This window comes from Melospiza georgiana, chromosome 1, assembly GCF_028018845.1.
Source record: "Melospiza georgiana isolate bMelGeo1 chromosome 1, bMelGeo1.pri, whole genome shotgun sequence".
In the NCBI taxonomy this organism is placed as follows: Eukaryota; Metazoa; Chordata; class Aves; order Passeriformes; family Passerellidae; genus Melospiza; species Melospiza georgiana.
The window spans coordinates 34,522,898-34,548,499 of record NC_080430.1 but is presented as its reverse complement, the minus strand read 5'-3'; the positions used below and the strand labels follow the sequence as shown (position 1 = coordinate 34,548,499).

The 25,602-nt window shown below is 40.0% G+C and overlaps 1 protein-coding gene across 1 annotated transcript in view; it reads left to right on the top strand.

Annotated features, from left to right (window-relative positions):
- HIBADH (3-hydroxyisobutyrate dehydrogenase) overlaps window positions 1–12,821 on the top strand; it is an 85,689-nt gene extending 72,868 nt beyond the window's left edge. Inside the window, exons 7-8 of the mRNA XM_058040644.1 lie at window positions 3,911–4,067; window positions 11,833–12,821. Of these exons, the coding sequence (XP_057896627.1) occupies window positions 3,911–4,067; window positions 11,833–11,991 (316 nt within the window). The 3' untranslated portion in view covers window positions 11,992–12,821. The remainder of the gene's footprint in view (window positions 1–3,910; window positions 4,068–11,832) is intronic.
- The last annotated feature ends 12,781 nt before the right edge of the window (window positions 12,822–25,602 follow it).

Here is a 25,602-nt window from a genome sequence, read left to right as displayed (position 1 = left end):
CACAGTCAGAAAACATTTTTCTTTTTCATTTTGCTGATCATCTCAGTGCCAGTAACTTTGTTCTGCTGAGCCCTGAGCTCCAGTAAAACAATTTCTAATACTAGCAAAATAAAACTCAGAAATGAAATATTGCTGATGGCTGGTTTGTGTTTAGGTCAGATGGAAGTTGCTGCCTGACAGACAGTTTGCGGTCCCATCAGAAACTGCCTGCAAAGACTCAAGGAAGGGCTTATGTGGTGACACAAGACAGGACAAGGTTGCTTAATATGGTTGGGATGAAAGGGACCAGGAGAGCAGTAAGGGCTCTATGGCAATAACCTCTCTGTACAATGAATTTGTACTATCAATAGCAGAGAAAAATCATCTCTATGAGGAGGGACTGCAGTGCCACCCAATTTATACCAAAAGCTGCAAATACAGCTCCTTCCTAAGCAATTTTACTCCATGGATTTGCGCCCACCTGGTTTTTTTAGATAGATAGAGTGAAAAGACAGTAAAAGAATTTTTATTCTCATGCTAAGTTTAAATGTGGTCTCAGTCTCTAGGTCTGGTTTCTGTGAGCACCCCTGAGCTATGGATGTAAGACATGAGCAGAAATGAGAGTTGACAGAGTAGAAAGGAGCATGTCCAACAGGCTGAGGAATAATTAGCCCTGGACACATCCCCACTGCAAAATTTAGAAAGAGTACCTTGAAAAAGAACTCCAAGGTGTGGTTCTGCTGTCTTTGGCATGGGACTATAGCTAAGTCTCATGAAGGTTAGTAATGGCATTGGAGAGCACGTACCTTGTTTAAAATACCAATGGCAAAGTAATCTTTAACTGTGGTAGACGGGTTGCAAGGTTCTTCTTGAATATTTGCACCTTTATACAGTGTTTACCCAAGGCACCTTGAGATGGGAAACTCTCGAGTTCAGCTACTCAGTTGTTACACCTTAAAATGAGACAGGATGGATCTTTCTTGTGAGACACTATTTTAATTTCTGTATCCCTTCAGACTGAGCTTTTGGAGGAGTATATGAAAAATTCAGGCTGAAGCTTTATTAGAGCTCAGCAAAACTTGAGTTTTGAGCTGTGGCATGAAGGGATCCTATTTTGATCTTTTTTTTTTTTAGTGTGTGCATCTATTGCTTAGTTTTTGCTGTTCACTTCATTAGGAATGTTATTGAAGAAGCATTGATTTGAGGGAGAAATTGTTTTTGTTCTATTATAAGTAAAGTTAATACATGGGCTTCCTTTCTGCTTATAAGAGAGAAGAACATTTTGGTAATTGTAAATTCACACACACATGCACAAGCTCTTGCCATGTCCAATGGCAAGTTGTTATGGGGACTGGCAGACTGTCATCATTTTGATAGCTTGAGCAGTATATCTCCTGAACAGCAGTGGAGCTCTTATGCAGAGAGTATCGTATGTTCCCAGCCAATTTACAGGGAAACAGCAATAACATTTTATCATGGTTGAGAGCCCAGTAGCTGCTTCCTATTAAACTTGCCCTTTCAGATACCTGTCTTGGATTAATTTGTTGATTTCAAATGGAAACTCAGTCTTCTCCACTGAAGCATGACTTCCGAGGATAGACTCTTGCTGAATGACAATTACTGTATATTCTGGCTGGTTTCAGACCATTACAAGCTTTGGGCACAGTGGAAGACAGAGGACTTCTTCAGTAACTGATTTTAATATATGTCTAATTTTAACTGTCAGTTATATATGCACCAGTGGATGAATCTTCAGAAAGATGAAATGCAAAGCACTTCTAACTTGCTCTTATTAATGATACACTTGCTGCAAAGGAGAAAAAAAAAATAGATTCAGGTCTCCTGAAGAGAAGCTGCATGGTGTTTAAGAGCTATGAATTTTGAAGAAGCAGGGATACAAACTGACACTATCTTCCTTTTTCTTTTCCCAGAGCAAAAATATGTCAGATCTAGTGCAAGACAGTATTTTACATATCTGTATAATGCATGCATATCTTTTAAAGTATATTTTCACAGAGAGGTAGTTGGAACACTGTAAAAAGAGCATTCTTTGGGAGGGTTTTATGTGTTTTGAAATAATAAGCTCTCTGTCTTGCAGTATCCTCACAGCTGTAATTGCAGGCCTCTCCATGCAGTTGGATATAGCACAAGCAGGCACTACATTGGTAAAAATACTGATCTGGGTGTAACAATGATAAAGAAACAGACAAGTCAAGAGATTTGTTTGAGGGAAAAAAAAACAACCTCTGTGTATTTGAAAGCTCAGGCTTTGCATGCTCCCAGTGTGGGTTTTTTTGATTAAAACAATTAAAGCCATTATTTGGAGTGGCTCTTGATGAAGGCTTTTATGGTGAGGACTTTGATGCACTATGCACAATAAAATACTGTGAAAACATATTAGTGCTGGAAAACACAGTTTGTATTTTTAAATAAATTATCATTATAAGCATTCAGTTGAATCAGAGGGTTGGAAAAAAAATGGGGAAGAGCATAAAGCTTGATCCCTTTTAGGCCAGCGGAGACTTTCCATTGAATACCAGGGGCTGCTGTAGCAAATCATAAATAAAAGTGCACAGCAGTACTGCTAAAAAGCTGTCTGAAATACAGAAAATTATCTAGCTTAGCCTTAGGAAGGCAGACTTGCAGGACACAGTGCCACTATAGGAGTAGGAGCCATGCTGTAGGGTTTTTACTATGTTAAATGTAGTTTTTCAAATCCAGAATGCCTACTGGAATAGATAGACATGCATTTTAGCAACTGTTCCACTGGTAATGAGCTTTTCTCTTCTACAAATTAAAACTTTGAGTGCTACTGTGTCTGGAAGCACTGTTAGTCTGTGGGGAATCTGCAAAAGTCTGTGATGTGAGAGCTAACATAAAAAACATTGAAATTTATTTAAATAAACTTTGTGGAAGGTTGTGATATATCCCTTTTAAAATGACCTTCTCTCATCTTGAATTGTCACTGGAGATAGTTCCCTTGCTTTCTCTTTTGTCCTGTGTGTAGCTGAACATTTGTACAGTGCCTGATAAATGGCTGCTGCTTGTCCTTGGTATTAATGCAATTGATGTAAAATTACACTTGCAACTTATTATCAGCATAAACGGGAATCAATAAGAGGGTTAATTTTGTAAAATATTGAAGAATTTTCAGGGTCTGCACTGAGCAGCAGTTTATGCCATCCTCTCCATGGTAGAACAAATGACGTTTCTACTTGGACAAGCTTTGTTTTATCAGGATCAGTAACCTTATCAGCAGCTGACCCAGAACTATAATATATGTTTGCGAATAGGTAACATGTGTCACAGTGAAATGCAGACTTGCCTCATAAGCAGGAGCATATAATGAAGATTTAATAATAGCAAAGACAAGAATGCACAGCTGTATGTGGCGGTAAAGTTTTTTTGTTAAGTGCAGCATTTTTATTCACATTATTAGAGCAGAATCAATTGCGGTATCGTGTTTACTTCAGAAATGCACTAGTGTTCACATATAAACGCATTGCACAACCATTTTCATGTTGCCACACTTGCTTGTGAATTTTTGGCTTCATTCAGAGAATATTTTTATATGAAGAGCAAGTATGTGACCTAGTAGGTAGCAGAACAGGGAATGCCTGTCAGTAATTGAAATACAAGGTAACTATTGTTCTCAAAGGACCTTTAATTTGCTTGCACTTTCAAAATTGCTAGGTGAAGAGGATTTTCTTAGTGCAAAAGGAAAAGAGCTTTGAAAACCTACTGCTTAAATGGCGGATTGATGCTCTTTAATTTAAGATATGGCATCCCTGCCCCCAATATCAATACTCTGTCATTTTTCATGACTTATAATAAAGGGAGAGGAATGATAGTAGGGTCCTAAGATATAAAACAAGTCACCCATGTCTTGTGCGTTTTGACATTAACACTTCTCTTCTTTGACCTTTGACAGATTAGGCCTTGACCCAAAGCTGCTGGCCAAAATCCTAAATATGAGCTCAGGTCGCTGTTGGTCAAGCGATACATACAACCCTGTTCCTGGAGTGATGGAAGGAGTACCCTCAGCCAACAATTATCAAGGTGGCTTTGGAACAACACTCATGGCTAAGGTACATAGCACTTGCATGTCAAGTATGTGCAATTGCTTCTTTCTGGGCTTCTAGCAAACGGTCTTCTCAGTGAAAATTTGTGATAACAGGATAATATATAGGCCTGAATAGAGGGGAACTGAGCTCTTCCTGTAGCTCTGAATTAATGAGTTATTTACCGGGCTTTTCCTTAGTCTCCAGCTTTTTTCTAGCCACTATTACTGCTGAGCCACTCAGTGAGATTATCTGCATGATCTTTCTGAGTTCTGCCTTAATAAAGGAGTCCCAATGGACCTGTGAATATAGTGAGCAAGCCATTTAGGTGCCTCTTGCATGACTGCTCTAGAATTTAGGAGCCTAAGTTCAAGAGAGAATTCAAGAGAGAGCACTGGAAATCCAAGTGACTTAATTAGGTGCTGATAGTAGCATAAGCATCTCAGATTTTGGGTCCACTCTCTTCCAGATACCTTTAACTGTGCTCCTGGGCATCTCTAGCAAGCCCTTCCTTGCAGAGCCAATTGCTTGTGTGCATGTCCTTCTGCCTAAGGCCATCTGGAATGCAGAAAGCAACCCACGCCACCACAGACTGATCTCCTGCAGGTTTCTGCACCATTCTGTGAGCTCTCCTGAATTGTCTTAGCTGGTGACAGAAGAAGGGCTTCTCATGAGTAATTACATAGTAATCTAAATTGCTTGTCCGCAAAGTGGGAGATCTGGGGTTTAGGTCCTTCTCAACAGTAGGAATTTGAAGACCTACTGGTATCCCATCCCAGGAGAATGCACTTACTGCCATGCTCTTGGCTTTTCCAAGAAAAGCACTGTCCTGAGTCACTCTGTGGTCAGGAAAGCAAAGCTTTTAGAGGCCAAAGAGCAAGGAGGTCAGAGCTCTGCATCCCACTGATAGGACACACAGCTGGAAGAAGGAGATACAGAACTGTGACTCTTGAACTGCTTCTTCACTGAGAACAATGATTGCCTAAGGTAAATTATAAAATCAGCTCTGGAAGAGATGTCTCATCTAAGTGCATGAAATAAATCTGCACTGAATATCCATTTCATGGAGATACTGTCCTGAGGGAGGCATTTGGGTTCATACAGGATAGGTTTTATGCATGCCATTTTATTGAGTGCTCCCAACCAGTTAGGCATTCTGTCCATTTTCGGCTCTTCCATGTAGGTGGAAATGTAGCACTTAAAACGAAAACATCATTCTCAAAGCTGGTGAACTCAGATATTACCATGCAAATCTCCAAAGTGCTGGAGCTCTTATTGATACTGTTCATGTCATTTTGCAGTTGATTTAGGACAATTGGTGCATTTGCTCAATTAAATTATCCAACTTCTCTTCAGAGTAGGCCCAGAGTGTTCTGCATGTGGTAGCACCAAAAAGCTTTGCTAATGCTGCATGGCTCACAACCCCTCAATGGCTGCTACATTTTATGTTTATGGAACAATGATCAGGAACTTTCATTTCTTTGAAGAATGTGTTAAAATATTGAAAAGTAGCAGTTTTTACATTGTGTGCATGTCATTGAACATCGGGGACAATAAAGTGTTGTTTAAATTACAGACTTATAAAAAGCATTAGGTAATTACTTGGAGTTTGCCAGGCAATTAGAGATAAGCAATCTGATCTTGGCCCTGCCTCAAAGCTTGTTGCCATGTTGTGTGCTGTTTTCAGAATCTGTTCTGCCTGTTGTGCCATGTTTCATGCTGCGATCTCTGTTCTCATGACTGATAGATCTCAATCTTGTCCAGAATAGCCTCATAGTGTAAATGCTATAGGGGCACACATTTTCTTCCCTCCCTTTTAAGTTTCTTTGTAAAGGGTTGGTTTTTTTCCTTCAATCTTCATCTCCCCTGGAAGAATGCCCTGAAAGATCTTTCTTTAATTGAAGGAATAGCAGCCTGGTTTGTGCCTGTTGAAACTGCCAGCTTTTGGTTATAAAGCATCAATGATAACCAAGAGAGAGCTCCTCAGAGAGATTTGTAATTGCTGTTCACCTCTTCTGACTTGCCTCTCCTGACAGTCCTGCAGCCTTCTTTAGGCTGGAATCCTCAGTAAGAAGGAAAGGCATTAAATTCCTCTCATGCCTCTTGAACTATGCTCTGTTTTTCTATACAGATGGAAGATTTCTTGAATAAGTAGCCAAGACAGCTGATCATGTTCAGGCTATTCTTTGGTGCAATGGTGACCCCTTCTAAGACACTACCTTTTAGTTTGTAGAAAGAATTTTGCTGCTATCCATTTCATCCTGATGCGTGACATACTATGCAGTTTGTGAATTGTTTGAGGTGGGGACTTTTTTTTAAGGGAAATGCAGAGCACGATTTTGCCACTTAAGAAATAAAAAAGAATGTATTCAAAGGAGAAAGAGGTAGGTGAAACCCTGAGGAGAAAATATTCCACAGTGAAAATAACTAGGAGTGCCTCAGTAACAGTCACTAAACACTGTTACTAAACTTCAAGCTCCTGCTCACATATCAGAGATGGTAGAAGTCAAAGGCTTTCTTAAAAATATTTTGTCATCAAAATCTCTCAAACAGAGCCAGAGGAACTTTAAGTGTTTGGGTCAGAAAAGTTTGCCAGACACTTCTGAGAAGCTCTTTGGTCTTGAAATGTGATACTGAAACATATAATTTAGTCAATTTACTGTGAAACCTGCTCTAAAGATTTTGCATTTTAAAAAAATCTAGTTTAGTTTACCACTCCATGTTTGTTTCCAAAGCATTGGCAGGCCAGAAGTTCCATCTTTCATTTACAGCACAGTTGCTAATTAAATGTCAACTTTGGATCCTGAGAAGAGCTAGATTTATATCATACTCCTCTTGAGTCATGTCAAGGCAGCCTTTGAGCTTTATTCCAAATGGCAGTTTCATTTACATCAACTGCAAAATAAATGCAAGGAACCAGGTAATTCTAAAGTGGAAACAAATTCTGAAAGAGAATCTGTTTCCCTATTCTAAGCTGAGGAAAAGTGTTAGAATATTCAGTGCACTGAGACATCTGGAAGATGTTGTCAGTTCCAAAGAGTATAAGAGAAGCCATAAACTGTGCTCTCATTTTTACTTTTCCAAATAAGTCGGCAAAGGGAAATTTCTTTCCAAGCTGTTTTGTACTATTTCACTTGAGGAATCTCCAGCCTCAACTGAAAAGGTGCGAAATACTTCATCATCTGAAGCTAAAGATAAGCTTTACTTACATTTTCTTGTGTTTTTTTCCTTCAAAGCTCTAATTGATAGAATGGAGTTTTAAAAAAGCAAAACAACTTTCCTGCATTTCAGTCAGGAGTCCTTGTCCATTTGATTATTCAAATGTTATTGAATGCTTCAACCATCTTGGAGTCACACTTTCTGTACTGAAGTGAACAGAGCTTCTTTATTGCCTTGGTTTAGGAACGCTATCCCCCAGTTTAGTATTCCCACAAAAAAACCCTGTGAGCTGCTCCCCTGCCCCTCTAGCCAGAGACACAAGAGGCAGAGATCATGGGTTGAGAAAAGAACTATTTATGGGAAGCAGCCATGATATAAGAACACAAACAGTAACAGCAACATACTAATAACAAAAGAGAGGATTATTTAAATGCAAAGTGTTCACCAAGCCCAGGACAATGAAAAGCAATGGTGGACAGAGCCACCCACCACACTTTTCTTCAACCAGAAAGGAACATCCTTTTTTCAGTGAAGCCCGAGAAAGTTCCTTTGCACATCCCAGCAATGGCAAAGGATGGTACCAAATAACATTGAAGTCTTGGCCATGCCCACATGGTGCCAGGCTCCACCCCCTCACAGCTGCTGCAAAAAATTAACCTTGTCCATTGCCAAAACCAGAACATCTATGAAATTGTATTTGTGCTAACAGTCCATTCAAAATTTTCAGGAATGGTTTCTGTGAATGTCCCTTCAGAGAGAAATAGATCAGTCGCCACTACCAATACCAAGTACTTTCACTAGGTTGGAATTAGATGACTCTGCCATTCTAATATTCCATTACATTAGTTAAGCTTTCTTGAATAAAATGAATAAAATGGGTACAGATTTCGCAAAGAGGGCTTATATATATCATGAAATATCTTACTGTATGCAGGTTAAAGTAAGTGTTCCTGGCTTTGTCAGCTCATCAGTCTTTTTCACAGAGAAGAAATGATCTGCCCTGATGTAGATGAAAACTATTTTGGATTCTGTGACATCTGATATGTATGTTTTTCCCATTTTCCTAGAGCTTGAAGTCATTTGAGGGTAATAGGAAAAGTAACTATAATTCTGATTTGTATCAGAATGACCTTTATAGAGCCGATTTACAGATCGAAGTGACATTTAGAGAGTAGAGTAAGATCTTGAATTTCCTTGTGCTAATTCAAATCCAGACACACAGAAAGTAAAGACCTGTCTTGTAAGTCATCCCTGGGAAGTCAAAGGTGCTCTCAGCAGTACTACAGTCTTTCAGTTCTTCTGTATCAAGGATGGGAACCATCTGTCAGAGTAGGGGAAGAGCATCTTTCCTTGCAGGCTTGCAGAGCTGTGGTGAAGAAAGCTTTAAGCTAGAGTTATCTGGGGAGGGGTAACCTGCATTTATCCCACTCCTGCCATTTTGATGCCAGGACAGCAATAGCTGTCCAGAGCCTGGAGGTGAATTGCAGGTCCAGCAGGAGAGCACGCGAAGAACAGCACAAAAGAATTACAGCCATTCCAGCCAGTAAGTTTGGCTTAATCAGGGGCCGGTTTAAATGACTCTGTGCAAATGCTGTGTGTGCATACCTGCAAGGCTGTGATCTTACTGGCATCACAGAGACATGGAGGGATGACTCCTCTGACAGGGGTGTTGGAGTGGAAGGATTCAGGCTCTATGTCAGTGACCAGGTGGAGTGCATGGAGCTTTGCCTGGGGATAGAGGAGGAGTTGACTGAGAGTTTATGGGTCAGGGTTAACAGGAGAGTAGGGACAGGTGACATTATAGTAGGGACCTTCTACAGCCTATCAGATCTGAAGACTGAGCAAATGAGACAAATATAGACAAACAGGATCTATCTCACATCCACAAGCCTTGGTCCTCAGGAGGGACTTCAACCACACTGATATCTGCTGGAGGGGCAGCACAGCAAAGCATAAGCAATCCAGGAAGTTTTTGGAATGTGTTGGTAAGGACCTCCTTCTCCAAAGACAGAGGAGCCAATAAGGAGAGGTTGTTATGTTGGGCCTTGTTCACATCAGCAAGGAGGGGCTGGTGGGAAATGTGAATCTCAAGAGCAGCCTTGGCTGCAGTGATCATGAAGCAGTGTAGTTTGAGGTCCTTAGGGCAGCAAGGAAGGTACACGACTAGCTCGTGGACTTCAGGAGAGCCAGCTTCAGCCTCTGCAAGAATCTGCACAGTACAGTACCATGATAAGGCCCTGAAGGAAAGAGGGGCACAAGAGAGCAGGTTAATATTCCAGGATCACCTCCTCCAGGCTCAGGAACAATGCATCCCAACAAGGAGGAAGTCAGGCAAAACCATCAGGAGGTCTGTGCTGATGAACGAGTTACTGGACAAATTCAGTCACAAAAAGAAAGCCTTCAGAGGTTGGCAACAAGGACAGGTAGGCTGGGAAGAATACAGACAAATTTTCCAAGCAGCCGGGAATCAGGTTAGGAAAGCTGAAGCCCTCATAAAATTAAACCTGACCAGATACTTCAAGAACAGCAAGAAAAGCCTCTATAGATACAGGACTTATATAGAGTTAGGACTTGATTGCCCAGAATTTGGAGAAGGTGGAGATACTCAAAGACTTTGTGAAGTGTGAGAGGTGGGCCCTTGCAAATCCCATTAATTTCAACAAGGCCAAGTGCAAGGTGTTGCACTTGGGTTGGGGCAATCCCAAGCACAAATACAGATTGGGCAAGGAATGGATTGAGAGCAGCCCTGGGGAGAAAGACTTGGGGGGGGTATGGGTGGACCAGAAGCTCAGTGTGACCTGGCAATGTGTGTTTGTAGCCCAGAAATCCAGTCACATCATGAGATGCATCAAAAACAATGTGGCCATCAGGTCTAAGGAGGCGATTCTCGCCCTCTGCTCTGCTATAGTGAGACCCCATGTGGAGTGCTGTGTCCTGCTCTGGGGGCCCCAACATAAGAAGGCCATGGACCTGCTGACTGAGTGCAGAGGAGAGTGGTGAAGATTGTCAGAGGGCTGGGTCATCTCTCCTATGAAGAAAGGCTGAGAGAGTTGAGGTTGTTCGTCTTGGAAAAGAGAAGGCTCTGGGAAGACCTTATAGCACCTTCCAAGAATTATAGGAAGCCTACAAGAGATATGGAGTGTGACTTTTGGAAATGTAGTGACAGGATAAGGGCTAATAGCTTCAAACTGAAAAAGGGTAGATTGAGATTAGATGCTAGGAAGGAATTCTTTACTGTGAGGCTGGTGAGCCACTGGCACAGGTTGCCCAGAGAAGCTGTGGATGCCGCATCCCTGGAAGTGTTCAAGGCCAGGTTAGATAGAGCTTGGAGCAGCCTGGTCAGGTAGAAGATGTCCCTTCCCAAGGCTGGGGACTTGAAATTAGATGATCTTTAAGGTCCTTTCCAAACCAAACCACTGAAAAACAGGAAGAAAATCAACCACACAGCAGATTCTATAAACCACCATAGTCCTGAATGGATAGGAAATACAGGCATTTACTAGCAATATTTGAGAGGTTCTTTTGCAACTTATTTGAAATATAGACCCCAAACATTGATTAACAAGATCTTAAAGGCAGCCTTCAGTGCAGGCATTACTTTCCTACCTACTTAGTCAAGAGATTTTTAATATATATCCAGGCCCTTGTTAGTGCTTCTGTCTTTGGGTTGTTTCATGTCTGATTCAGCTTAGAGTTCAAGCTACAGCCTAGCTGGCAGCTGACTATTTCTGGCTAGCTATGGTTAGTCATAGTACCTGGTATTCACCTTTGGGTTCTGCCCTATTTGTTTCAGATTATAACCGTAGTTGACCAAGGAGGACACATTTCAAATTTGTCCTCTTTGAACCTTCCCTCCCTCTTGTTGACCCAAATACAGTATTTAAAAACACAATGGAACTCTTCTCTATGTGCCTCTATTAAAGAAAATCATTAAAGAAAAAGTCATTCAAGAAGAATTTTGAGTTACAGCAGACCCAGGACTGCGCCCTAAGCAATTCTATAATACATCCTTCCAATTAGGCAACAAACCAGTTATATTCACTAAGTGACCTATGAGTCTCATTTTGATATTAACCATTTAAATTATAGTAAATGTATATTTGCTAAGTGCCTTCCATTTTCTTGTTCTTGAAATTTCTTCTGCCTGATTCGTAACCTGTTTATAGTAATAAAAATTTCCTCTTGCCAAAAGAACTGAATTATACTCTTAGAATCTATGTGAAATGCTTCAGTGAATAGCCAGGGAGATTTTCTTACTTGAGATGACATACTCTCTGGGGAAGAAGATTCTGAGTCTTGCTACCAGGGTATATAAAGATCTAGAATCTTAAAATTCCTCCTGTTCTCCTCCTGTGCCTGACTGGTAAAGTTTGAGGTTTTTATGTTGAACAACATTGAATTACTGTTTTAAAAAATAAAAACTAGAAAAGACCTGCTTCCTCCAGGTCTGATATCTTAAGGCCGGAGTATTGTACTAGCTGGCAGTAGAATTCTTGTTACAGTGGAAGCCAAATAACCTATGATATGTACATGGCTGTTTATGTCCTTGTTGTTTCTCCCCTGACTTTTTCTCTTTTTCTTTTCCTCCATTCTTCCTCTCTGCCCTCTTCCTCCCTCTTCTTGCCCCCCACAGGATCTTGGCTTGGCCCAGATTTCTGCCACCAACACGAAGACACCAGTTCCTTTGGGCTCCCAGGCACATCAGATCTACAGGATGATGTGTGCCAAAGGCTATGCCATGAAAGACTTCTCAGCTGTGTTCCAGTTTTTACGTGAGGAGGAAAGCTTGTGAGCTGTCCTTTGGAAATGGACACAATAACAAACCACATTTTTTTATCCTTATAGCTCATTTGGAAGTTTGTGGATTTAATCAAGCATCCTGCTTCCATACAGATTAATCATCTTTGGCTGTCCAGACCACAAAGAACTGCAGAGTTTCTTTAAAATTCTTGAAAAGGCAAGCTGCAGGGAAGGGGGATTGTTTGGCAATTAGCCCACAGCAAGTCCTTTTTTTTTTTTTTTTTAAGAACCATCAAAGTTTTTTTCACTAGATGCAATAAATAAATATTTTTTTTATGAAACACTTAATTGTTCTCATATAAAATAACTTACGTTATGGCTACAGATTTAGTTGAATCATGAAAAATAAGAGAATGTTTTATTGCAATTTTATCATATATAGTGATCTATTAAAATTTAAAATTAATACCTTATGGAAAAAGGGAATATATGTTCAATGACAAAACACATCTTGAGATGGATTTTTTTTTTGTTTTGGACCTAGTAGCCTTGAGTTGATCAGAAGTTAATTTTTCCTGGGATTTAGATTGCAGATGAAGTTTATAGGCACATGTTTTAAGTGGAAAGCTGTTACACCATGTTTACCTGATAGACTTAAGCCAAATAATATAGAATGTGTGTCTCTCTTGTAAAGCTCCGTTACTGTATTTTGCTAACCCAGTTTTATATTTTCTTGTATTCTGTCACACATTTTCAGAACTCAAGATCAGCACTTACCAGAAGTTCTAATAAAGTGTACATTTGTTTTAGGTAATTACTAAAGTATTTTAAATCTTAACAAACCCCATTATTTTGAAAAGAAATAAAATCTATACTGGTAAATGCTTGCTGCACAATTATTTGCTTTTTGTTTGAGTCTTGTACATGCAGTATTAACCAAAACTTACTCTAAGTGGTCTTTTTTTCTAATTTGCTGGGTTTTCTACAGATTATCAGATCATCTTGCAAACCTAAGCCTTTCAAAAGCTCTTGTTGTGAAATGCAGACAAATATATATTATATGCAAATGTATTTGCATACATATTACCCTAACCATTCATTTCCCATTGGTCTTGCCAAAGTACAGGTACATATTTGGCTTTATAAATACCCATGCTGATGGTACTAGAACTGCTCACATTCAAACTCTATGCTTAATGGTCAATTATGCATCTACATTCCCGTTTTGGTTGTGTGATGGATCCTTTTATAGATGCACATTAGGTTATCAAAATTGTGTGCTTGAATTAGCTCAATTCTGTCAATAATCAGACAACTTGGACACTCTCTTCCAACAAATTAGTAACATCATGCAAAAGCTATTAAACAGTAACAGTTGATCTCTTCTCTTTTCAGCTTTCTTTGAAAACTGTTTGACATTCCAGGTGATTCAAGGATTTGGGATTCATTATTGTATATATGAGTATAGAACTACTGAGAGCAATTGTACTTTTAAAAAATGGTTCGTCTCTCTTTTGTTAACAGTATTGTTTCTACAGGATTGCCTTCATTTAGGAATTAGACACAAAACTAGCTGTGGCACAAACAGCCACTCAGGTGCAACATGGCACCACAGTTGCAGGTGTGTGGTTTGATCTTTGCTAACAGGATCCCATACTACATTTATTTCCTACAGGACTCCTGCCTCACATTAAAAGGGTAGATCTAGTCTTTTTATGACTTTGGGGTCAAGTAGTGAAGGTTGTTTTTGACAGTGGGATCCTTTTGCATTTGGACATTTTGTAATGGATGCGGTAAGGAATTGTAGGAGTGTTCAGTTTTTATCCTCTGTGTTTGGCTTGCAGATCTGTCTGGCATCACAGCACTTATGGGAGACTTCCTTCTGCTGTCCACCCCAGCCTGTGGCTGCATTTGCTATGAAGGTGTTTGCTAAAACCCTGGGTTTACCTGTGGGCCTGGGCTTGCAGGAAGCATGATCATTTATTTTCTGAAGACATTACATGCACATAAAATTGTTGGGAGTCATGAGGGAAGAGAATATGCTCAGTGAGAGAGTTTTTGAAGTTTTTAGCCTCTGAAATCATAAAGCTTCTATTAAATATGTGGAACCCTCATTGTTATTTTTATGTTCCTCTCTAAGGCTTATAGCTTAAGCTTGCTGGTGTTCTTTTCTCCTCCCTCATAATCTCTCATCTAATTTTTAATTCTCACTCCAAAGGACGGGGTGCTCAAGTTGAAGGAAAGTCTGCCAGAATGCCATTTTAGCAAACCAAGAAAGTGTTCCGTGGTCTCCTTCTTGGAGGAGAATTGTGGCTGAAATTAAAAACAAACAAACAAAAGGAAAAAAAAGCCAAAACCCCAGCTTCAGGGCAGACAGCCAGCACATAAAGTTTTAGAACAAGCAGTTAGTTTGGCAAAGTCAGAAGCAACTTCTTATATAAATGTTGTTATAGAAAGTGCCTTGAAAACGTCAATGATGTCCAATACCTGAAGCCAGTAACATTATTTATATTAGAGCACTTTTTTTTTTTTTTACTAATTTTGCAGGAGAATATTTTATGACTGTATATGTATAGTGATGATAGAACCTGCTACCTATGGCTACTCTGCATGTGTATGTGTTTGTAATGTATCTTTTGCTTGAGATATGATTCTGTCTCTGTGAAAATTAGGCAAATACCAAAACGATTTTTGTCACTGTCAGAGACAGGTTTTGAAAACTGTAATGTGTTGAGTTGGACAGAAAGATGGTAAAACTGGTTGAATTTCTACACTAATTGCCATCCAGTACATACACACAAATTGGGTACATGAAATTAATGGCATATCTTGTAAATGTCTCAAAGGGAAACTTGAAGTGACTTCTTTTTAGTTTGAATCTCAAACTAGCCCTCCCATCATGCTTACTTTGGAAACTCACCTATATCAAATGCATTTACTGACTAATAAGAAAACATTGACAACCAATAAAAGTAGTGATGTTTTTTTATTTTGAAAAGTCTTCAGCAGCCTTCTCTCATTTATGATTCAGTATAACCCATCTTAAGCAACTATTTTTGGTGATTGTTAAACAGAGGAGGCCTTCTCTTAAAACCTCTGAGTACTATATTGCTTTAACCTTATTTATGGCTCTTACAAGCCTCAGGAGAAGGAGGAGGTGTTCTGACCAAGTAAAAATATTATATGTGAAAGTCTGGCTCTGCTTTAATCAATGGGATTTTGGCCATTTAATTCAATACTGCCAAAATTTCACAGTGTGTGTTGAATGCCCACATGATTACACTGCAAATGTGTCCAAGATGCATCTTTGGAGCAGCTCAAGCACATCTCTCTGGCTGGGGTTGTTCCACATAACTGGCATTAGGATTATGAGAAGATGGGGTTGTGGCTGTGGGAGGAAGGATCCAGCACAAGCCACTGAGGTATGTATAGCCAGTCTCCATCCGATCCTTGTCCCACACTGGATGAGAGAAAGATACTGAGGAGCACAAAATAGCTGCTGTCTCTGCCTGCATGAGCACAGAGCTACCTGTCTTTTCAGCTGTTTGCATCTTTGAGCTCTGCCACTAGGAGTTTTTATCAAATGGCTTACAGAACTGCAAGACTGAAGCAGGCAGAGAAAGTCTGCCATTATACAAAGGTTACTGTATTTATGCAGTAAATGTCTTTCTTTTAGTCTGCCAGCTTGATTTGTAAGATCAAATCTATCCAGGCACAAGTCTGAGGGTACTAACTTAATCAGCAGTGATACCTGTTGCTTTTGATTTGTTTTCACATCATCAGGATTTTCTCCTTGAAATAAAGAGTGAAGGAGAATCTCAGCTTTCCTCAAGACAAGTTGAGAATATTGTCTGCCTTTATAAGACTGGCTAGTAAGCTGTGGAAACTTTGAAGCAGTTTGGAAACTTCTGTTGTGTTTCCTTGATTCAGTGACGCAATGTGGCATTAGAGTACTCTGCACTACTTTTGTTTTTTGTTGAACTTTAGTTCAGCATCTACAAGTTAGATTAAATGCTGCTTATGAAAAGCTCACGCTTTCAGTAGCAAGAATGTATTTTCATTCTGTGCAACACCTTAATGAATGTGTGATCCTTGAAGGCTGCTGGTATTTTCAAGATCTGTTGCTTTCTATATATGCTTTGTCACAACCTGTCCAGCCTGCTGGCACAGTTACACATTAAATTTTTCCAATAAGAATAATAGCAAAGGTTACAAAGTTTTCTTGGATGGACAAAAAATTAATATTTTTATGGCTGGTGTGTTCAATAGATATGTGACATAGAGCTAGGCATCCATATGGCAGTGATTTTTTTTGGCTTTGGAATTCATCATGGATTGTGAGCACTTGGGGTAAATTGGAACAGGTGGATAAACCTTTCTAAAGTACTAAATGTCTCGTAACAACTTCTGTATAATTAAAAGCCGTCTGGCTCTTTCTGCATTTTCACCTAGCTCTTCCTTTTGACCTTGACCCTAAGAGGTCTGGATTTTCATTTGAAGTAAGAAATAACTCCGTCTGTTTCTTCATCTAGTTTTACTGAGCCTCGATTAGTGATGACAGAGTTTGGTTTGTTAGAGTAAATGCTGTATATGGAGATAATAAATGTTCTAACATATGTTTTATGAAGTTCATTGATTTCAAAAAGACTTGGAACACTGGCCAAAACTGACTGAAATCTAACTCATAAAAAGATATTTGCCTGTACCTAAAATACAGCTACTCTGGAAAGAAATGCAAATGTTGTTAGAATGCATTTCAGTCCCTACAGCATTTTTAGAAAATAAATTAGTTGTAATTTTGACTTGTTGAAATTCAAAGGAGAAACCAGACAAGTAAGACAAAATTTGTAGGCTTTAAATGTGGCCAGGTGTAAGTTTTATTTGGCCAAAATCAAGTATTGCTGCTGTCCATCTCCAGTTTGAGAGCATGATGAGAAAATATGCAGGCAGCTTAGAGCACCAGCAGCGGTAGGGAAGTAACTTAAAGAATACATTTTCTTTAATTCTCTGAGCTGCTTGCTTTGCTCTGAGTCTCCTTCCAGCTGATGTAACAGCATTAACTGGGCTGTAACCACTGGATGCAGGCATACCTGTAAGGTGGCTGGTTTGTATATCTGCATCTCCCTAACCCCAAAGGCTTTCCTGGGTAAATACTGGGCCAGCAGTGCTGTTTCCAGTACCTAAACTGTCTAGTTTGTGGCTAGTAACAATGGGCCATTTTTGCTTTTCAGTCTTGTTATTTTCCTGAAAACCTGGAAGTTTTCAACGACCAATATTTAGTAGGTTAATCCATTGGGTCTTGTAGCTGTTGCCTGTTTTACAGCATCCTTCTGGCAGTCTGTGCCCTGTTACTCATTCTCTGCTTGTACAATACCTAAAGTCCCCTTGATGTTGTGTAATTGTGTCAGACAGCAGTCACACTGCAGTCCACAAAAAAGACTGACATCAGTCACACTCTGGTGACTAAAGCTGAAGCTTCAGCACTGGGATTTAAGATGTGCTTGGGTTCTTCTTCATTTCTACTTTCAAGGTTTTCATACAAGTTCTACTTTATTTGAACCTATTCATTGCAGGGCACTAAGAGCCCTCAGTATGTCAGTTGTTTGGAGCTTTTTCCTGGATTTGACTGTGTTCATTTGCTAATTATGCTCAAGAAAAAGCAATTTCTGGTCCTTGTCAGGAGACAGGGAGAAAAACACCACTAAGCAAATGGAGAGTGGTAGGTTACAGGACCTGATGCCAACACGTTACTCTCACTGGAAAGCCATTGGATCCTGTCCGCACCTCCTATTGCTATGACTTTTCCTCTGCTTGTCCCTGGGTACATAAACTGTGTTCATTTATATGGATGCAAGCAGAGTCTGTGTTTTCTAAAAGAGGAGAAGTAAGCAGCATCTTGTGCTGTGTGACCCACTGGGTCTGTCAGGGGAAGGTGGTTCCTTGTAAAGCAGATAAGGGGGCCGCAATCTGCTCCCTCCGGCACCATGATAAAGATGGAGACAGTGAGTCTGCAGACCTCTGTAGATACTGCCACTAAAGTCACAGCCTGCAGAATGCAGTTCCTGTCCCGCATCACACCACCCAGCTCTGCTCTCTGAGCTATAAACATCACACCAGCCTCTCCAAACTCTCCCTGGGGCCACTTGTGGCTCTAGTTTTGGCAGCTTTGTCTGCCTCGGCCCTGGCTGCCTGGAATCTACTTCTGCACCTCTTCCCAAAAATTCCTTTTCCAGTTCTGTGCCTGAGCTGACTGTAGGCCTTCAGTATGCCTACAAATAAGATGCTAGGTCTTAACTTGCACTCCATGTGCTCCCAATAGTGCCAGAAAGCACATAATGAATGTGTCTCCCTTGTTTCTTCCAGACTTAATAAGTAAATGAAGCCATAAACAGTAAGCCAAAAGGATGGCGGTGGCAGGCATTTATGGGGTAATAGGAATTTGTTCATTGAACTGATCGTTGTTCTACTCTGTGACTGTGGTATCTCAGCTTTTTTTGTGAGAGCAGGAGTGATGTGGGTTTCTTTTCAAATGAAGAGGAGCCAAAACTGGCTCTGTCCACTGACCTATGGCTGTCACTTTGACAGAAATTCGTTGTTTAAATTTGCAGTAAAAACAAAAAAGCCTCTTTTTTTTTTTTGTTAAAATATAGCTAGTTTGCTTTGTAGGATTTTTTTAAATCAGTTTCCTGCACATGGATGCGCTAATCTGTTTGCTAGTATTTTACTTCCTTCTCCATCTGTGTAACAGCCTGTGTATTATAGGCTACATATAACATCTAAAGTCACATTCAGGGATCTGTGAGAAACTCAAGTCTTAAGGTAACCCTGCCATGGTGCTGTTAATAACACATTGCAAACAAGAAAGTAGTAAGTGGAAATAATGCACTCATTTAGAAGTAATAAATCCTTTGATCTTTCTTTGAAGCAAGGGTATATGCTTAAACTACCAATTCAGGGACAACCAGATGCCCATAAAGAATGGTTCTTTGCTTTGATAGAAAATCGCTGAGGCCTGCCCAGCAGCTCTGGTCTGTAAACAGATTAGTTAAGTGCTCATCAGCTCCGATTTGCATAGGACAGTCTTTGCACACAAACCCTACTTCCAGCCTTAATAAGCTATTTACTTGCAGGAAAGCTACTGGTTTCCTTTTAGTTAGAAATCTCAGCAGAAAATTGCTTTGTGAGAAGGATCCTGATTTGGAAATAGCACTGTTCCTCTGCATGGATGCTAATAGGCAAGTGGTGACTGGCAGTTTGGTGTGCTTGCTCAGCCTGTCTAGTGAACAGCTGTGGGAATTAAAAAAATAGCTGCTAGTTGAAAGTTTGGAGAACAGTTACTTCTCTCTCCCACTGGTGGCTGGATAGAGTGTACATGGGAAAGGACTAGGAAGTAGAAGTTTTTCTCTGCAGAGAAGGATCCCAGAACTGAAGTTTTCACTCCAGAGGATTTCGCTAGGCTGTAAAATTCTCATCACCTTTGAATAAAAATAAATGCCTTGTCTATGCTTGTTGGTCTGTGTGCAGAGATTGTGTGCAGCCTGCAGATTTGTCACTCACATTTTTCCCTGTTTAAAGTTCATTTGATCCCCACAATTACTTTTGTCTGATACAAAGGGAGGTCAGTCTCAGCCACAAATGCAGCAGATGGTGAGATTCACCCTAGAGTATAGAAAAGCTACTAGTAACTTCAGAGCCTTTTGCATTTTAAAATGTGTTACTTCTCAGCTTGAGAAGTTGAGTTCAGCCTGACCAGCAGTTTGCTTTTCTCTGAATCAAAAAAGCAGTGAGACTGCGACTTTTTTCTAATGGGGAGACACATATATCAAAAGTGGGAAGAAAACTGCACAGTATTCCTGAAACCAACTGTAAGCAGTTTCAGTGCAAACCTGCTGCACCTGGAAAGGTCTAAAAAATTATAGACTAGATTCTTTATTAATGATCTCACAAACTTTGGGGTGACAGGTCTACAAATAAGGACATAATGTAGGTGCGTGTGTTTTAAAACAGAATTCTGGCATTGGACGCAGGAAAGTAAATTGTGTAGTTCTGCCTTGCCCTAGTAAAAATGAAAAATGTTATGGATCTGTTTTTTCACTGATTACATTATTTCCGTTTTGTGTCCCCTTTTGCTTGGAAAGTAAACTCAGGTTTGTGCCTTTGTGCCTGAAAATGCAGGGTGAAAGACTGGACTGAGGAAACTACTTTCACAAGCTAAACTATTTTCACAAGCTAAATATAGTTACAAATTCCTCCCTGTAGTTTGGTTTTCATCATTTATTTCATCAGCCAGATGCTAGTTTTTCATGTAGAATATGATAAGAACATTACCCAATGACTTCCTCAAAAAATAAAATCGGAATTATTACAGGCCACTCTGCATTAGCCCATCAACCGTCTGCCTTTGAAGGCTTGTGTTCAGCCCCTCCGTTTTATAGTGCCAAGATTCAAATATGGGATTGCTAGAGGAAATTAATTACTAGTAAATTTAGAACAAAGGAAAGAACCTGCAACTTCACAGCATGTAAAACACCTTTTGGAATTCTTTGCTCTCTTCTTGGGAACCAGTGTGCCGAATTCTTGGAATTATTTTAAAGGTAAAATAGTTAGCTATCCAAAAGGTGTAGTAAAACCTTATGCTTAAGGATATAAATAGCTGGCAGAAAATTATTTTGTCTCTAGCCACTTTAGACCATATCTATTCAATATCCATTGCAAATCACTGTAGGCCTGGCTTTTCTGATGTCCTGAGTGCTGAGTATGGCTAAGGGCAAAGAGTGGAACCTGAAGGGACAAATTGTGAGACATCCTCACCCCGGAGATCTGCAGCTACTGCCACCTTCCCTTCACCCCCTGTCAGCCACCTGTGTCCAAGCAGGGGAGCAGTGGGCTCAGGGACCCACATGGCTTCACGCATCAGGTGTCCCACAAATCCAACTGTACTTGTGTTTTTCTGAACTTTCTGAAACTGTTACCTGTCTTCAGCCACTTCCTAGATGCCTCAATCTGCTCATACTGCTTCATGTCTTCTCTAAGGCAGACAAAGAAATGCCTGCCGTTTTAGTGGGTAAAAAACCCCACCTTTCTGTTCATGTTCTTGCTGCTGATTCTCCATTCTCCCTCTCTGACAATTTTCTTTAATTGTTGCCTCCAGATCACAGTCTGTAAAATGTGTCTTTCACCTGCCTCCTCCCATATCCACTCTGTCATGTGGTCATCCCCTCATTTATTCCATCACATCTGAACGTGCATTTCTTTGTCCCAAAACACCGTCCACAAAGATCCATCATTCTCATCCCTAAAGGCAGCATATGAATCCACCCTAGCTAGTTTTCCTTTCTTTTTCCTTGTTAAGTAGTGTGGGTTGTCTCCCATGGCTCTCCTGCTCCATTTGAACTGCGCCTTATTTCTCTTGTAGCTTTGCAACCTTTAATGCTCACAGAGGTGTTATTAAGGCTGTACAGTCAGTCTGAAGAGTGATTCCCAAATCACTCTTCGAGTCATTAAGGAGGTTGGATTTTATGTCACGACATTCACTCTTGTTTTCACATCTTGTATCTTACTCCTGCTCCCTCAATTGGCTTTTCGACTAAATTAGCATCAAGTGTCCTCTCACCTCTCCTTCAAAAGCAGCTGCATCAATACCGGTGTCTAAGGCTGTGTCTAAAGCAGTGGTGTGGTCCAGAGCAGGGTCCTGCTTTACAGCATATTTTCTGCCCATACCCGTTTCCCATCCTTGCATGCACATTGCCGAGGGATCCCAGAGTACATGAGTGGGTTTTCTCTCAAATGAGGCGAAAGAGCAGGATGGTGCTCCAGGTCTGTCTCAGACACTGTGACTGCTCATGGGCCTTCTGAGCACCAGACCAGACTGCAGCTGGTCTGGGGAAAAGCTCCAGATGTAGAACACTTAGACTGTAAGCACTGGCTCCTCAAAAACAACTGTGTAGTTTTCCAGATTTTCTCCTACTGTGCTGCTGGGGTAGGCAGATCCTGTACATCCTTTCAGCAGATGTGATTTTTCACTGATGCTGTAAACCTGAGTTTATTATTTTAACATTTGAGAAGTATCTGTGCCTCACCAGATCAATGTAAGATTGCAAGCCTGAGTCTCTTAGCAATGTGGAGCTGATCCTTTTTACTGACATTGATTTTATACCCAAGCTCATTTATGGGCTTCTGCAGGGATTCCCTTTATGTCATCTAAAGTGAGATCCACATGGAAATGTATCTTCTGTTGGGTGAAATGTCATGTCTGTGACTATATTTTGCATTTTTTAAATGCTCAGTCTGGGAAGCATTCTGATACCGGCCTCAACAATTGTTTTTCTGAGTGGCAACACTCAGCTTTGTATTCTTATGGAGCTAGCCAGGTTATTATTGTGGAAACAAGATACACTAACTTGATTTTAAAACTGTTCTCTGTGGGGGATTGTTTTTATGACCCTGGATTTTAAAAGTTTTCAAAATACATTTGCATTCATGAAAAATGTATTTTAACAACATAAAGACTGACAATCCTGCTAGTTGTAAGGAATTCCTTTGATCATGAGCTACAAAGTCCTTGGTAGCCCTAGTAGTAACACAGGGTTTCCAACACATTATTCTCCGCCTTATTTCATTTATTTCTTTTATTTGAAAGCTTTTCTTTCCAGAAACCACAAAGGAAGAATAGGAAACAGTCATCAATGTGGAGGTGACTTTTTCACTTCCTTCTCTTTCATGAAGTTGTTAACAGTAATTTACAGTTGCTCAATTGCATTAAGATGGCTGGGATATTTCTATATAAAGTAGTAAAAATCAGTTTGTAGGCCTTATTAATTTACTGCATATCATAAAGCCTAACAAATTGTACTGTACCTAAAGACTATTACAAAAGTATTTACTAAAAAATACACTATATTGAAAGTAATTCTGCTTCTTTTGGACTTCCTTACCTCTGTGGGAAAAATTATGAAAGCATTAGGCATGTTCATCACTGTTCATCACTGTAACAGATATTTTTGATGCATGCACACATTTTTATTTCCTTCTTGAGTTGTGCCATGTGGATGTGATCTACCTTAAGCAAGTAAAAAACTCTGAGTGCCTCTGAAGTCAATGGAAATTTTACCATATATTTCAGTGACTTTTTTTTCCCATATTAATTTTTGGGGGGCACAATTTAATTTAAGTGTGGTTCTTCAAGTTTAAAAAAGTGTCAGGTGTTTTATAAAGATCAAATTGTATCATTTAATCAAATAATTTTGCATATGAAGAGTGAAGCTGACTCCCAATTTATATTAGTGTATGACAGGTTCTCTCAAAATGGGGAAAATTGTCTGGACTTGAAAGTTAATATCAACAAATTTGTTGATGAAAAGTAGCCAAATATTAGATATCTGGAAGTGGGGTTTCAGAATTAGGAACGTGGGCTATATAACATTTTCATAGGTCACATGATAAACAAGGTCCACCCAGTGTTGAAAGCTGCAGCCATAGCTCAATAACTGTTTGTCATCCCTGTGGCTTCAGGTGTGTGAAGAATCACAGAATCCTAGGATGGCTGAGGTTTAAAGGAACCTCTGGTTAGGTAACCTGGTCCAGCCTCTGGTTGAAAAGGACATCTGGTAAGGTTATCTGGTTAGGTTAGGTTATCTGGTCCAACCCCCCTCCTCAGCTAGATCATCTACAGCAAGTTGCCCAGGACCATGTCAGATTGCTTTTGAATATCTGCATGGGTAGAGACTCCATCTCCTGGGAAACCTGTGCCAGTTATCAGTAAAAATGTTTCCTGATTTCAAACAGAGCCTCCTGTGTTTCAGTTTGTGACCTTGCCTCTGGTCCTGTCACTGGGCACCACTGAAAAAAGCCAAGAAGCCCCATCCTCTTTGCACCCTCACTTCAGGTACTTGTGTACATTTATAAGATCCTCACTTAGCCCCACTCCAGGCTGAGCCAGCTTGCTCAGCCTTTCCTCACTGAAGTGATGCTCCTGTCTCTTCATCATCTTCCTGGCTCTTTGTTAGATCATTTTCAGAATATTTTTTGTCATGTACAAAACTACACATTAGCATAATTCCCAAGGGCTTCTCTTGGGAGGAAGAGGGACCAAGCTCTTGGTTCTCTGCACATCCTCTGCCAAGGTGTTTCCCACAGACATCCAAGCACGCTGGTCTTCAATGAGATGGCTTTGTGCTCCTCTGTGTCACGGTGAGGTTAGAAACCTGTGGCTTCACTGTAGCATTCTGCCCACAAAGGGACCGCTTCACAACTGTACACATCTCCAGGGCCTCAATGAAAGACTAAAATATCCTTTCTAAAATAAAGCTAACTTGTTCTCTTCGTGCTATAATAACCAAAACCAGCAAAAAACAGGGTCTAGGTGAAAGAACTGCACTGGTTCCCAGCCCAGCTGTGGAAAAGGAGACAGAGGTCTAAAACAGAATTTTTTCCTATTGTGCAGTGGCTTTAAATGTGAAGTAAATGCTTATTACTGAGGGAAAGTCTTTTGCCTGATACTCTACTGGGTACTGTAATTTCATCTTTTCCTTTTGTTGGCTCTGTGACTTGTGAAAGTCTTAATCAGGGTGAAAAGCAAAATTTGCCAGGCCACTCTGAATGCAGTGGTGATTTGTTATCTGAAAGTGTTCTGCTAATGGCAGAAGAATGTACTTAGAATTTAACTGTCAATAATTTCATTTTCCGTAATTTGATGAAGTAAGATGATTTTGCATGTGACAGCCTAAATCTTCCACTGGTCTAGACTGAAATACTATCCCTAAATTGAGATAACAAATAGCAAACTGATCATAAACAAATAACAAACAGAAGGAAAATTTAAATTGACTGGATAGCTGTTTGCTGTGAAAGATTCACTCTGCTCTATAAATAACATTTTGTTTCTCTCCAGAGGAAGAATGACTTACTTCACCAAACAGGTAAAATAGAAAAAATAACAAGACCCTAATACACTGAATCAAATGAGAAAATAAAAACTGTGATAGATGTGACCTTTGGAGAAGTGTTCAATTTTGTTTGTCATTGCTTGGAAATAATGCTGTGTACCTTACAGGAGGTAAGAGCCAAGCAGCAGAAATGTCACTGTTTTCTTTTATTGTCTTAATGTGGAATGCAAGTTTTTTAATAGATCCAATATATTTTAATAGATTGCTTGTTTTCCTTCATTCATAGGAGAATTTTATGTGGGATCGCAAATGGGTGTATTCCTCCACCCCCTGCTTTATAGCTCATCACTGTCACACATGACATCAGAATTGCTGTAATGTGTGAATGTATCTACAGTTTTTTCAACAGGATTCCTGGGCCTTTTAGTGTGCTGATGAGCTGCTTTTATACTTTGTTTCTTCTGATTTAGATCAAAAGAACTTGCACGTGGCCAAGCCCCTTGCAATAGTCTTGATCTACTTCCAAAACAGTGCCAGGGGACAAATCTCGTTTTTATTCCACAGTTAGTTTTCATGTTCAATATGTAGGCATTTTCCAGACACTATTTCCCCCAAAATTAAGTCTCTATTCTCATTTATGACTATCCTCAAAAAACCCCTGGCTACCTTATGTTCCCTCTTCAGTTACCATCTACCTTTAAGGAGGGAGCATGCTGTGTATTGACATGCAAAAGCAAGCTCCAAAGAAGTGACCTGCTGTGTTTGATAATTTCTCTACC